Source organism: Gossypium hirsutum, chromosome A05 (assembly GCF_007990345.1).
Source record: "Gossypium hirsutum isolate 1008001.06 chromosome A05, Gossypium_hirsutum_v2.1, whole genome shotgun sequence".
NCBI classification, from domain to species: Eukaryota; Viridiplantae; Streptophyta; class Magnoliopsida; order Malvales; family Malvaceae; genus Gossypium; species Gossypium hirsutum.
In genome coordinates, this window is record NC_053428.1 from 30,173,655 (window position 1) to 30,188,494 (window position 14,840).

The following is a 14,840-nucleotide window of genomic DNA, read 5'->3' on the forward strand; positions in this document are numbered from 1 at the left end:
TTGGTCTCGGTTTTAAAAATTGCAGGGAAGGTTAGATATTTATAAAGGGGTTATATTGAGCAAAAAAAAACACTTTGGGATTTTGCGAAAAATTCCCTATGGTTTCGATTTAATTCTAGTCTGGTCTCGAAGTATGTTTTGGGCTTTGGAGGCCCATCTAAAGGACACCATGACATGTTTTAGTAAATAAATAGTATTTAACTCGTATTAACGAAAAATTAATTCGGTAAACTCCGGTAATGCCTCCTACCCTATTCCGGCGATGAATACGGGTAAGGGGTGTTACATACATGGTGAATCCCGGTAAAGAACATTGGAAAACAGTTCAGTGGATTTTGAGATACTTACGAGGTATTACTGTTGTTTACTTATAATTTGGAAAAATTAGAGATGGAGTCATTGGGTATGTAGATGCTGATTTTTCTAAAGGCCTTGATAGAAGAAGATCTCTCATAGGTTATGTCTTTACAATTGGGGGTTGTGCAATTAGTTGAAAAGTCATTTTGCAAACTACTGTTGCTTTGTCTATCACTGAAGCTGAGCACATGGCGATTATTGAGGCTTGTAAAGAAGCTATTTGGTTAAAGGGGCTGTTTAGTAAACTTAATGAAGACCTTCAAATCAATACAATATTTTGTGACAGTCAGAGTGCCATCTTCCTTACAAAGGACCAAATGTATCATGAGAGAACAAAGCACATTGATGTTCAGTATAATTTTGTTCGTGATATTATTGCTCGTGGCGATATTGTTGTGAGCAAAATTAGTACCCATGATAATCCTGCAGATATGAATACTAAGTCACTTCCTATAATCAAGTTTGAGCATTACTTAGACTTGATTGGTGTTCATTGTTGAAGTTAAACTCTTAAGAGGTTTCATGGAAGAGGTGGAGAACTTGTTTGTTGAGAGTTCGTGATGAAGAACTTGTTCATTGAGAATTTGTGTCAAAGTGGAGATTGTTAGAATTGTGTGACCCAAATTCTTGTGAAAATAAAATATAAGTGGAAAGATAGGGGAATTTACAAGTGGCATCCGTTTAGAAGTATACTTTCTCTATTTGATGTTGATAAGAATACGATGTTTTAACCTTATTGTATTACTTCTATTTGACTTTGATTAGAATATTGTTTTACAAACCTATAAATAGACGTAGTCGTTTGAAAATTCTGTTTGATATTGTTCTATCAAGTTCGTTGCTAAACATCATATATGTGATAGTAAAAAAACTAAGCCTTTTTTTTTTCTATTTTGGCTATAGATTGAATGAGCTTTTGTTCAAGGAATTGGTTTCTTTATGCTTGAGGAATACACCACAAATTCAGATGTATTAGTGATTACAAGATCCTTAAAATGGACACCATTCCCAAACAATTGAATGTTGAAATCCTCAACAATGAGAATCATAAAAACCATCTTCTTTCTTCCAAAGGCAAGTTCCGATTCTTTTTCTCTATGTTCCAAAGTTAATCATAGTAAATATCCAACTGGACTGAATAGATTAATGATTATTTCTCTGAGAATGACCAAAAATGCATATCTAATTGCAAGACATCATGCTTAACTGTAATTCTGTACTGGTTTCCTTCTTTTCCCTTGCAGCTTCTACCAAAGCGCCATTAATGCTATCAATTTCATTTTTTTATTTACAAGCTTTGGCCCACTTCCCAACAGCAGGTGAAGAGATGGTATGGTGGCTAGAAGCAGGGAACCAAGAAAAAGAATGATGGAGGCAGCGGTGGTGTAGTGGGGAAGAAGATGATGAACAATAATGGTAGGGTAAAAAATGATTATATCGCATGAACGGTCAATTGCTTTAGAGATTTAATATTTTTCTGACTAAAATGAAAATAATTTTTTAACGATAATAATCGTATTTTTATTTAATGAACAAAATGAAAACATTTAAAAAAATGAGTAAATCCAATTAAGTGATCATACTGATTACAAATATCGAAAGTCAACACTAACTTATTTTTTAAAGTATTTAAAAAACCGATATAAAACCTTAAATATTTTATAAATTTGGGATATAAATGAAATTTACCCGAATAATAATAAATAGATAACTATAATAATAATCGAATCAACTCTCAGCCATCAAAATGACAACAAGTCATGAACACCATTAAAATATATGTGTATATATATATATATGAAAACCTGATAAAATTTCTACTAAAATTAATATTTTATTCAATTTAAAACACTTCTCTAAAGTCAAATCTCGGTCAACAAATGAAGAGCTGCCAAAATAACTGCAATGGCAAATCCAATGGTGACGTTCAAAAGAGGAGCTGCAGATAAATCTGGTGTCTGACTGATGGAGGAAGCGGGAGTAACAATGTTAGGAACAATAGTGGGAGCCAAAGGAGGAATTGAAAGAGAACTGGTAGGAGAGGAAGTCAGTGAAGATTCATGGGATGAAGGAGAAGGAGAAGGAGAATGAGTGGCAGTTGACGGCGAAGGAGCTGGTGGCGAAGCTGTGGGAGTGGTGGTTGGAGAGAGAAATGACGGTAACTTGGTTGGCGTATTGCTGTGAGCTTCGCCGAGAGCGCAGGTGGCTACTAGAGCCAAAAGAACGAAGCAAACGAAGGATTTCGACATTTTCAAGCTTAAAAAAAAAAATCAAAACAATCCAGAGGCAGACGAGAAGAGGAGATGAAAACTGATATATATGTAAGGTGGAATCTCTTTTGAACTAACTAAAATGGATTATTATCGTTTTAAATTTCAAAATCTAACCTTATTAAAAAACTTTGATTAAATAAATTTATTTATAAAATTATTTTGTCACATTTAAAAAATTTCATTAACTTAAAATTTATATTAATTAAATTTAAATTATGTATATAATAAATAATTATATATTCAAATGTATAAATTTTTTTATAATATACATTTTATTATATTATAATTAATAATTAGGAGGTTGAGGCGAGAAATGGCTTGATGAACTGTAGATTTATTTTACTTTGGTTTATGATTTTGTATCTAAATAAAATATTTAAGATAAATGTTTAGTAAGTTAATATTTGATACATTATCATAAAATATTTTAATTCCCTAAGCATACTTCAAATATTGTAGTATATTCATTTTTCTAATACTTTATTCTTTTTATAGTATTTTTTTACGAAGTGGTAAAAATTCTAAATTAAATAAGGGTAAACTATAAAAATAGTCACTTTTTGTCTCAGATTACGTTTTAGTCATTTATGTTTAAAATGTTACGTTTTATTCATTTATGTTATTGTTTTGTTACGAATTAGTCAATCTACCGTTAAGTTCCGTTACCTCCCTAACGGCAATCCTACGTGGCAGTCCAAATGGGTTTTAAATGCCAATTGGGATGCCCAACTGGGATGTGAATAGTTTTTTTTAGTCAAAATAGAAAAGAAAACTAAAAGAAAAAGGAGACGAATGATTTTTCTTTTCCAGTTCAAGGTATAATTAATCTAAAATTTTCAATTAATTAAATTTATTTAATTAAAAATCTATTCTCGTCCCAGTTGGTATTTAAAACTCATCTGGGCGGCCATGTAGGATTGTTGTTAGGGAGGTAACAGAACTTAACGACAGAGTGACCACTTCGTAACAAAACAACAATGTAAGTGACTAAAACGTAACATTTCAAACATAAATAACTAAAATGTAATCTAAGACAAACAAAAATAACTATTTTTATAGTTTACCCATTAAATAAATTTCTTTATTTGATAGATTGGTAGTATGATTTTTTAATTTTACAAACATTGTTAAAAACTACCACAACCTTAATTGTTGTTTAAAAAATAAGATATACGACAAATGATAGTTTTTTAACCTACTTATGGAGTTAATATGAGAAGGGTTTTATATAAAAATGATTTTATATGACAATAATCCCTATTATATTTTGTTTAAATTAATTATTATCTCATATTATTTTTTATTAAAATGGGTCTGAAAGTTACTACCTCATATTATCAAACATCAGCAAGAAATTATCATATTTTATATATAATATAAAGGGTCATATTTTTAATTTTTAATTTTTAATTTTTACAGTTTCAGTGAAATTATCATCTTTTCAGTTAAAATAGTAGTCATTGAAGGGAAAAAAAAAAGCAAACTCTTTAAATCAACTTGGATAGTTATTTTCCATCTTTAAATAAAATTGTTACTAATGCATAAAAAAAACCAAATTAATTCCCATGAAACCTTAAATTAATTAAAATTACATGTCCAAAATTAAAAAAAGTATCAAATTACAAAATCACCACATATATATTTTTTTGGTGAAAATAAAATACAACTATTACAAAATATTAGAAAATCTCAAGAGGAGAAGTTTCATATAACTGTAGACCCTCCTCCCTGCCAAAGGCCATCTTGGTAATACTATTAGCTTCTTTGTTCTTGTTTCTAGGAACATATTTGATCAACCAATTTTCCTCATTTTGTAAAAGCTATAAGATACTCATAAATGCAGAATTTGATCCCTTCAACAAGGACTCCTTAATAGTTCTAATAACTTCCAGATAGAGAATCTGTATCACAGTTCTATCATGTATTCTGCCTTGTATCAGTTGACACACTATCGAGAATGCTCTACAATTCAGCTTCAAAAATAGAACATTCACCCAATCTGTGATTGAACCTGAGTAACCATTTGCCAATGAAACACAACATAATATATTAAAATTATTAAAAAACATAATTTAATACAATTTCCTCATTCTTAATTGCGACAACAAAATATGTTACCGAAGATAAAAAAGAAAAACTCTTATAATTTACAAAATATAATGTAAAGAGCATAAATAGGGGATACATACCAAATTTAAATCAATTATAATTAATACAAGACCCATAATTAATTATAATTTTTATTTGACTTTTTTATTAGATACCATTTTATATAAAGCTCTTAGTTGTTGTTAAAATAAAAAAAATAAAGATTTAAGCTACTCAAATTCTTAGTATTATAATATCTTTCAAATTTGAAACACTCTTTCTTTATACCTGTAATATGTGTAGCACACTAATTCCTAGTGTTTTATTACTTTGTTTTACATTATCTACAAATGAAATGTAGGAAATACACATGAGCAACAAGAAAAAAAAAGTATTAGATTTTTTTTAAAAAAATTTCTTTTTAATACCACCATTTTTAACTTTTCAATAATTTTTATTAGATTTTGGTTTGATATCGGAAGGACCGTTATGAAATTGAAAAAGAGAAGCAAAGTTGATGTTGATCGAGGACATTGCTGGTCAAAAATGATGTTGGAGGTGATAATTCACAATAGTGATTATTCTTTTTTACGAGATGAATAGTTTTAGAGAAAATAAGAATTTTTTTCTAAAAAAAAAAATGAAAAGTGAAAATGAAAAAAAATAGAGTCAAAGTCATTAAAAGTTCGAGTAAGGATGAAACTTCCCAAGAGAGTAGATATCAAAATCTAGATTTTAAATTAATTTTATTGTAGGTCTGATTATATTTTTACACGGTTATATTTAATATTTCAATTCCTTATTTCATATAAGTAATTTTGCATTAATATTTTATTTCATTTACATCATATTTAAGTAATTTTTTATGATAATTATTTTTTATTTTAAATTTAAAGATAACCTCAGTTTTAAATTTAGTTTATGATTGTGATGCTATATCAATTTTTAATTATGATTATATTTTGCATAATATATAATATTTTATATATAAAATATAAAATGTAATATTTTGGTATAAGACCTCTTAGTAGCCATATATGTTTTAATTAAGCTCAAAATCGAGTTAAATCAGACTTAATTATGAAATGCAAATTCACTTAACATTTCTTAACATTATTTTCTTTATCTATAAGATTCAAGAAAATTAAATTTTTTATTGTTTAAATAAAATAAAATTTTTTATTTGAATGTAGGCACCACCGACGTACGAAATGTTGGGTCGACATGCATAAGAGTTTGCTAGCTTATTGTCAAATGTTTTATATAATGTATGTTATTTTTTGAAGTGAGTCAAATGTTATATTTAAATCAAAACTCAACCAGCTGGCCACGAAATTTGGGGAACCATGTCCTGTGTACAACATTACAGACTGCAAAATCATCTTAATCCCACTCCTTGCTTCCAAATATTTTATTTTTTTATATATTAATAAGTACATAAACGTATATTTGTGTCACTTATGGTATAATTGAGTAATTAATTAATTTAATTTTTACTAATTAAGTTTTAGTTCAATTGATATGGACATTGTTATTAATGTAAGAGAACGTGAAATATTCGAGTGCACTTCTCCTATTTATGGGTTAAGAAATATGGGTAGTTCTAAGTATTATGTCCAAAAAAAAAAAACAAATATGATCAGAATCTATAATAAGATTGTTAAAAAAACTTAATGTAACTTATTTAATTTGCCTTTTTTGTTGGTATATTTTGAGTTTCGTAGTTTTATTATTTACTTGTAATTTTTTTAGGGAACGAAATTAAATTGTAATTTTTATGATAATAAAAATGTAATTTCACCATTTTAATAGCCTATATCTTTATAATTTGTAAATGATTAAAATTTTATCAAAATTTAATAGCCTATATTTTAGTAGATTTGAAATATGGTTTATAGGACCTTTGTTGTTATAAAAATTTTTATATTTAGCATTAACTCAATATAGTCTAAAAAATAAGGTTAGATCGTGGTAGCGTGTTGCATACTTTATAACTTCATTCGTTGGTGAAATTGGGATGATCCATACTTTGAAGATTATATGGAACAAGAAGATACTAATTATCTTAATAATACAAATTTTGATTTTGATTTTGATTTAGATGATGAAGAAATTGGTTAAGGGCTAACAAATGATGATAAAAAATATATGTTAAATGTTAGAGAGGAAATACCCTAACAAAATACAGAATGTTAGTGTGATTAAATACAATTGCATATTATGTTCATTTTTCTTGTCATTTTTATTATCAAGCGTATTGTCGACTACTTTCTTGAACTATCATATTTTCATATGACGATTTTCTTGTAACTTTTGTTATTTGTTTAGAATTTTTTTCTCTTGCATTATTGATAATTTTTTATAATAATTAATATGTTTTAAAATTTTGAATTATGTAACCGTATAATTACAATTTGTATTACCAAACATATGACATAGAAAATTACGATATAATTACGCTTTGTCAACCAAATATGTCTAGGAAATTATAATTTATTATAACTACAACAGAATATAAATGTTATCTTAATAATTACACTTTAATCCAATTATTCTATCAGCTAAATAAACTGATATATTGATTTGTTTAATTTGTATTGAAATTCTACTAAGATAAAGATATGAATAATCATTATGATTCCATGTTATCGAAACTATTTTTTTGAAAAAGGTCGACTTTTATTTTAAGAATGAAAACGAAAAAAACGGGAGTCGCCACCAATTCTTTTTTATGATGTGTGATCGGGTCACCTCGAAAAGTGGTTATTTTCAATAAATGGTTTGATTTATTAAAACAATGATCTTAGCCTACGAAATTCAGAAAGATGGGTTCGGGAGTCGGTTACACACTAGGAAAGATTAGCACCCTCGATACGCCCAAAATTGGTACCTAGTTGATTAATTAATATCTTAATGTCGAAAATTGAGAACTTTGAAGAAATTTAAAATACGATCCTTTGTTAAAAAGTTATTTAACTGAAAATTTTTCGAGAAAAGGACACATCTCACATTAATCAAGAAAAAGAATTACGTCTCGTAAGTTAGGACGCAATGTCTTAAATCCTCGAAATGAGAATAAATCCCGAAAATTTTATTTATTTTGAAAGAAATTTGACTATCTCAGTTTTAGAAAGAAATCATATTCCGTAAGTTAGAACACGATTTTTTCTTAATTCTCGAGAATATTAAAAATTTTTAAAATGTTTGTTTGGTTCGGATTTATCGAGAGAATCGAAACCCCATAAGTTAGGGAACGACTTTTCGAATTTTAAAATACGAAATATTGCTTATTTAAAACAATATTTTTAATGTATCGGGTAAAATGTAACACGAATTTGTAGTAAAAAATGTAAAAAATAATAATGATAAATCACAGTACTAATATGCATAACAGAATGATAATAAACGCAATAATATAAATGAGTATGCTAAAAAAATTAAAATTAAAAAAAACCTAATAGTAAACAAAGAAATAAATAAATATTATGTAAAACAATTTTAAAAAAAACAATAATATTGATAATAACGATAATAATATTAATAATAATACTACAAATAATAAATAATTTGAAGTTTGAAATTGTATAAAAAGGATATAAAAAAATAAACAATAAAATGATAAAAAGTAATGATAAAATATAGTGTACTTAAAGAATAATAATAAGTAAATAAATAAAAAAAGAAATATAATAATAATAGTAATAATATTAAATTAATTAATAATAAAATAATAAGTAAACAAACACAAAAAGAAAATATAATTATAATAGTAATAATAATAAAAATAATAGCAATAATAATAGTGATAAAATAATAATAATAATAATAATAATAGTAATAATAATGTTAAATTAACTAATTTAATAATAAAATAGCAATAAATAAAAAAGGACTAAATTGAACTTTTAAATAGAAAGTTGGGGTAAATCAGAAATAAATAAAAAGAAAAAGGACCGAGTTGCATGCGTGAATAACAAAGAGAGACCAAAAGGGAAATTTTCTCTTCTCCTCCAAAACGCACAGAGTAAGGGAGGACCAAATTGAAATCGAAATAAATAATGAGGTAAAAATAAAAAATAAGAAAAACTTGATTGCAAAACCATAAAAAAAGTGGAAGGATAAAAAAGGTAAATAACCCCTTTATGAAAAACGCGCGGATCGTAGGCCAGAGCGGGTCGGGTTGCACGGGTTGAGCATGAAACGACGCCGTTTTGGGGTTTAATGACCCATGCCAAAACGACGTCGTTTTAGCCCTCTATTTAAGCAAACTTTCCAAAAAAAAAATATTTCAGCACCTGTTTTTTTTTTAAAAAAAACCTTCCTCCCTCTCTTTTTCTCTCTACAGGGCCTGAGGGTCTGGTGGGAATTTCAATCGCCGGACCGCCGTCGTCCGCCGCTGTAGACCACCGTGCACGGTGTCCAAAACTCAAAAAAAAGTAATTTTTTCTTTTTTTTTTTATTATTTTTGGTATATTTATATATTTATAAAAAACTATTTTTTAAAGAAAAATAAAAAAAAATATAGGCGTATGTATATATATTCGAAGGAGGAAAATAAAGAAGAGGAAATAAAATAAATTAATAAAACAAAAATAAAGACCTTAGCCCGTTTATATTTTTTTCCACTGCTTGCTGTCTTTTTTTTTCCTATTTGTTTGGTGTATTTGAATCTGTTTTTGTATTCGATAAAAATCCCCTAGAATATTACAATGGATTTTGATTGGCTTTTATAGCCATTTACAAACACTTTTAAACTTATTTTAATACTACTGTTGCTTGCAGGTGCAACTTGAGGGCGGTGGACGTGACAAGGCGTTGGCAGCAGGCGGTGCAGAGGCTAGGACGGCGAGCCTAGGGTTTCAAAGACCCTAGAATCAGTTTAGGTTTTGGGTTTCTATTGGGCCATTAAGGTTTGGGCCCATTTTAGTGGGTCTGTAATTGGGTTTTAATGTTTTGGGCTATTTGGGTTTTAGCTTAGGTGTGGATTTGAGGTTTGGGTTTGGGGTTTAGTAATTTGGGTCTGAGGTTTGGGTTGTAATGGGACTATGGACCTTTTGTTTTGATTTTGTTTTAATTTATGGGCCCCGGGCTAAATTGGGCTTGTACAGCTGCCCTTTTTGCTCGTTGTCGTGTAACGAGAACAGAGCAAAGACTTTTAAGAAAGACTAATTTTGCCCGGTCTCGCCAGTATTGACTTCTTTGGTGCTCATCTTCTTCAGGTAGCCTCGTTCCAGTCCACCACATCTTGTTGTTTCGATCCATTCCACCGCACCTTCAGAGAAATAAAACTTGTAGTTTTAATCTATTCCGCTGCAAATTCAAGGATAATAGATTTGTAACTTGTAGCTTCAATCTGCTCCACTGCAACTTCAGGGAGATAAGATCCTCTATCTTCAGTTTGCTCTTACTGCAACTTCAGGGAGATAAGGCTGGTGGCTTTAATATGCTCCATTGCAACTTCAAGAAGATAAGATTCGTCATATTTGTAGTTTTAATTTGTTCCATTGCAACGTCAGGGAAATAAGATTCGCTGTCTTCAGTCTGCTCCACTGCAACTTCAGGGAGATAAGACTGGTGGCATCAATCTGTTCCACTGCAACTTCAAGAAGATAAGATTCGCTATAATTTGTAGCTTTAATCTGTTCCACTATAACGTCAGCAAAATAAGATTCGCTGTCTTCAGTCTGCTCCGCAGCAACTTCAGATAGATAAGGCTGGTGGCTTTAATCTGCTCTACTGTGACTTTAGGAAGATAAGATCCTCCATAATTTGTAGTTTTAATCTGTTCTACTACGACGTCAGGGAAATAAGATTCGTTGTCTTCAGTCTACTCCTACTGCAACTTCAGGGAGATAAGGCTGGTGGCTTCAATCTGCTCCACTGCAACTTCGAGAAGATAATATCCTCTATAATTTGTAGCTTTAATCTGTTCCACTACAACGTCAGCTAAATAAGATTCGCTGTCTTCAGTTTGCTCCTACTGCAACTTCAGGGAGATAAGGTTGATGGCTTCAATCTATTCCACTGCAACTTTAGGAAGATAAGATTCGCCATTTTCGATCTACTCCACTGCAACTTCAAGGAGATAAGATCTACAACTTCAATCTGTTCCACCACTACTTCAGGGAGATAAGATTTGTGGATTCATCGATCTTGCTACACAGTCTTCTGGGGGACATGACCTGTAGAATTGATTTCATGGGCCTATGCTTATGCCAAATGATTAGGATGTAATGAACCAAATGCTCCTAACTAGATGTGTAGAATGATATTTGCATGGATGCAGAATGTAATGAGAATGATCCCTTTTAAAGGTTTAGGTTGTTATTACTCATTGTTCATCAAGGTTCTATCATTGATGCAATATCCTGTCTTCTTGTCCAGTTGATATCTTTGATAGAAAATTCGAAGAAATAGTCACAATTTAGACTCTTCTTTCTCAAATATTTTCAACCTTTAGGTTTGGTGAGTTCTAAATAATAGTCTTGTTTCAAGTTCTTGTACTATTTAGAAGCTTCTAGAGTAATATACAGAACTCCTTTTGTGAAAGTATTATTAGTCCATTACTTGTTATTTCAATGCAAAACGCTTGAAAAAGATCATAATAATGGACAAAACTAAAATTTATAAGGAATAATATCTAAAAAGAATGGATTAATGAAAGAAAGCAAACATTGCTGGAATACAAAATAGGTAAGAGGAAAAATAGATGCCCTAGATATCGCAGCCTGAGCTTTTCTGTACAAACTCCTTGAGAACCATTTTGAGCTCAACATGTGTTTAGGAGACCTAGAGTACTTTGTCAATGCTCCAAGATGTAGCATACCTCTTCTTTTTTAATTCAGGGATAGTAAGACTACCGTATACCCCACTTTTCATCAAAATTTGAATTGCTTTTTTATGGGTTTTCAATTCAAAACCCTTTTAGTCTCAAGGCGCCTTTTGCGGGTTTTCTCCTTGGCCTCTCCTTTTTTTTAAGTGAAGTACTTCTTGACTGAGTCTGAATTCATTGGATTAGGAAAAGTCTTTCCATTCATTTCATTTAATATCAACGCTCTTCCAGAAAAATGCCTTCTTTACCACATAAGGTCCTTCCCAGTTGGCATCCATTTTCCTCTAAAGTCCTTTTGTATGGGAATGATCTTCTTCAATACCAAGTCCCCTTCATGGACCTTTTCTCTTCAAACAAATTTAACTGATCATATCAGGCTTGGATCCATTTTGCTTCATCCAATTTTAGCTCTGACAAGACTCGAAGGGAAGGAATCTCAACTTCGATGGGTAAAACTACCTCCATTCCATAGAATAATGATAAAGAAGTTGCCCTGGTAGAGGTCCTGGTCGATGTATAATAAGCATAGAGAGCAAATGGTAACTTCTCATGCCAATCTCTATAAGGCTCATTCATCTTTCCCACAATCCTTTTGATATTCTTATTAGCTACCTCAACTGCACTATTCATTTTTGGGCAATATGGTGATGAGTTGTGGTGTTTAATTTTGAACTGATTGCAGACCTCTGTTATCGTGCTATTGTTCAAGTTTAATGCATTGTCCGATATGATCCTTTCTGGCATTCTATATCGGCATATGATCTCTTTCTTTAAGAACTTGCTGACTCTCGACTTTGTGACATTGGTATATGATGCAGCTTCTACCTACTTGGTGAAATAGTCGATGACCACAAAGATGAACCGATGCCCATTGGAAGCTTTTGGAGAAATCGGTCCAATGATATTCATGACCCACATAGAGAAATACCATGGAGAAGTCATAACATGAAGAGGTGAAGGATGCACATGAATCTTATCCCCATAAATTTGGCATTTATGGCATTTCTTAGCGTAACTGATGCAATTTCCTTCCATGGTAGACTAATAATACCTGAATTTCATGATTTTTCTGGCTATTGTAAAACCATTAGCATGTGTTCTGCAGACACCCTCATGGACTTCTTCCAAGATTTTCTTAGCCTCGACAGCTTCTACACATCTTAATAGCACCTAATCCTTTCTTCTTTTGTATAGGATCTCCCCGTCTAAGACATAGTCACTGGCCAGCCTTTTCAATGTTCTTTTGTCATTCTCAGTTACTTAGTCAAGGTATTCACGTTCTTCACATATCACAGTATATCGTGATATCAAGGATGATCATTTTTTTCTTCCTCTTCTTCAATATTGTGGTAATGAGCTGGATCCTCATAAATACTCATCTGAATAGGCTTTACATCCTCCTATTTGTTTACTTCGACCATAGAAGTCATAGTTGCCAAGGCATTAGCCATCTAATTTTCATCTCGCGGAAGGTAACAGAAAGTGATGTTATCGAATTCCTAGATCAACTCTAGGACCAGCCTTTTATAATTAATTAACTTGGGATCTTTTGGTCTCCCACTCACCCTTGAGTTGATAGATCACTAGCGCAGAATCCTCATACACCTCTAGTACCTTAATTTTGCGTTCTATTGCTGCACGTATACCCATGATGCATGCTTCGTATTCTACCATATTATTTGTGCAATCAAAATCCAATTTGCAAGTAAATGGATAATGACCTCCTTTTAGGGATACCAAGACTGTCCCAATTCTGTTGCCAACCAGGTTTGATGCTCCGTCGAAGTTTAGTTTCCAAGGACGATCTTTTGGAGCGTCTTCTTCAGTGGTTGCCACATACATTATATCTTCATTCGAAAAATCAAAGTTCAGAGGTTCGTAGTCTTCTAGAGCTCTACTGGCCAAAAAATCTGCTATTGTACTTCCTTTACTGCTTTCTGGTTCATATAGACTATGCCAAATTTTTGAAAGCAGAATTTGCCATCGGGCCATTCTTCCGTTCAAAGTAGTCGACTCCATCATTTACTTTAGAGGATCGAGTTTTGAGATGAGCAAAGTTGTGTGGTATAACATATACTGTCTCAATCTTCGGGTTGTCCATATTAAGGAACAACATAACTTCTCAATTTGTGAGTATCTCGTCTCAGTGAACTTCTTACTGAGGTAGTATATCACCCTTTCTTTCCTTCCTGAATCATCATGTTGGCCAAGCACACATCCCATAGAATTCTCAAATACTGCCAAGTACAGTATCAGTAGCTTATCTGGACTAGATGGTGTCAGCACTGGGGCATTGGACAAGTATTGTTTGACCTTATCAAAAGTTTTTTGGCACTAATCATCCTAAACACCTGGATTGTGTTTCTTAAGGAGACGAAATATAGGGTCACATTTCTTGGTCAATTGTGAAATGAACCAGACAATGTAATTTAGTCTTCCTAGGAATCCTCGAACTTCTTTTTGAGTGCGCGGTGGAGGTAACTTGTAATGACCCAAAATCCGTGGGCACCGAAAAAGTGCATTATCGGGCCTCCGTCTTAGTGAAACGGGTTCGTAAATAATTATTAGGAATAATTATGAGTCTAGTTACATGTCTAATTAGGTTTTATTTAGGTGAAACTAGTTTAATTTAGAATAATTAGTAAAAAGGACTAGATTGAGTAAAGGTTAAAAGTTTAATTCTAAAACAATAGAAAGAAAAAGGGATTAAAATGGCAATTAAGCCATTTGTAATAATTGACGCGGCAAAATGGATAGAAATTTTTTTCTAAGATTTTATAAATTATTATTGTTAATAATAATATTATTATTATTATTTGATTTAAAATTTTGTTATTAGATTATAAATAAATTAAAATTTGTGCCAAATGTATGATGATAAAAGTGTACATGTGTGATATGTGTATTTATACACATGTAAAAAATATATATATTTGTATATTTTCTTAAATAATAAGTAAATGATAATAATTAAATTATAAGAATTTTTTATAATAAACAAATTGAATAATGACAAGTGTAATAAAAATATTGGTACATTTGTTATAAAATAATTTGTTTACTTAATATTAAAGTAATACAAAATAACTAAAAGAAATAAGTAAATAGAATAAAAAGAAAGTAAAAGAAAGAAGAACAGAAAAGAAGCAGAGAGCAAAACGCAAACAGGAGAAGAAAAAGGGGAAGAAAAAAAAGGGGAAAAATTGGGATTTTAAAGCTTCAAGTTTAATTGCTAATAAGAAAAACGAGGCATCGGAATCCAAAGAAAAAGAAAAGATCGTTGAGGAGTA

The 14,840-nt window shown here is 30.7% G+C and overlaps 1 protein-coding gene across 1 annotated transcript; it reads right to left on the bottom strand.

The window, feature by feature from the left end:
* Window positions 1–2,219: 2,219 nt before the first annotated feature.
* Window positions 2,220–2,606, bottom strand: LOC107895612 (classical arabinogalactan protein 5-like). Its single transcript, XM_016820867.1, has one exon. The coding sequence runs from the start codon at window positions 2,604–2,606 to the stop codon at window positions 2,220–2,222; it is 387 nt and encodes a 128-aa protein (XP_016676356.1).
* Window positions 2,607–14,840: the final 12,234 nt, after the last annotated feature.

Coding starts and splice junctions, on each gene's coding strand:
- LOC107895612 (XM_016820867.1), bottom strand. CDS start 2,606: ATGTCGAAATCCTTCGTTTGCTTCGTTCTTTTGGCTCTAGTAGCCACC.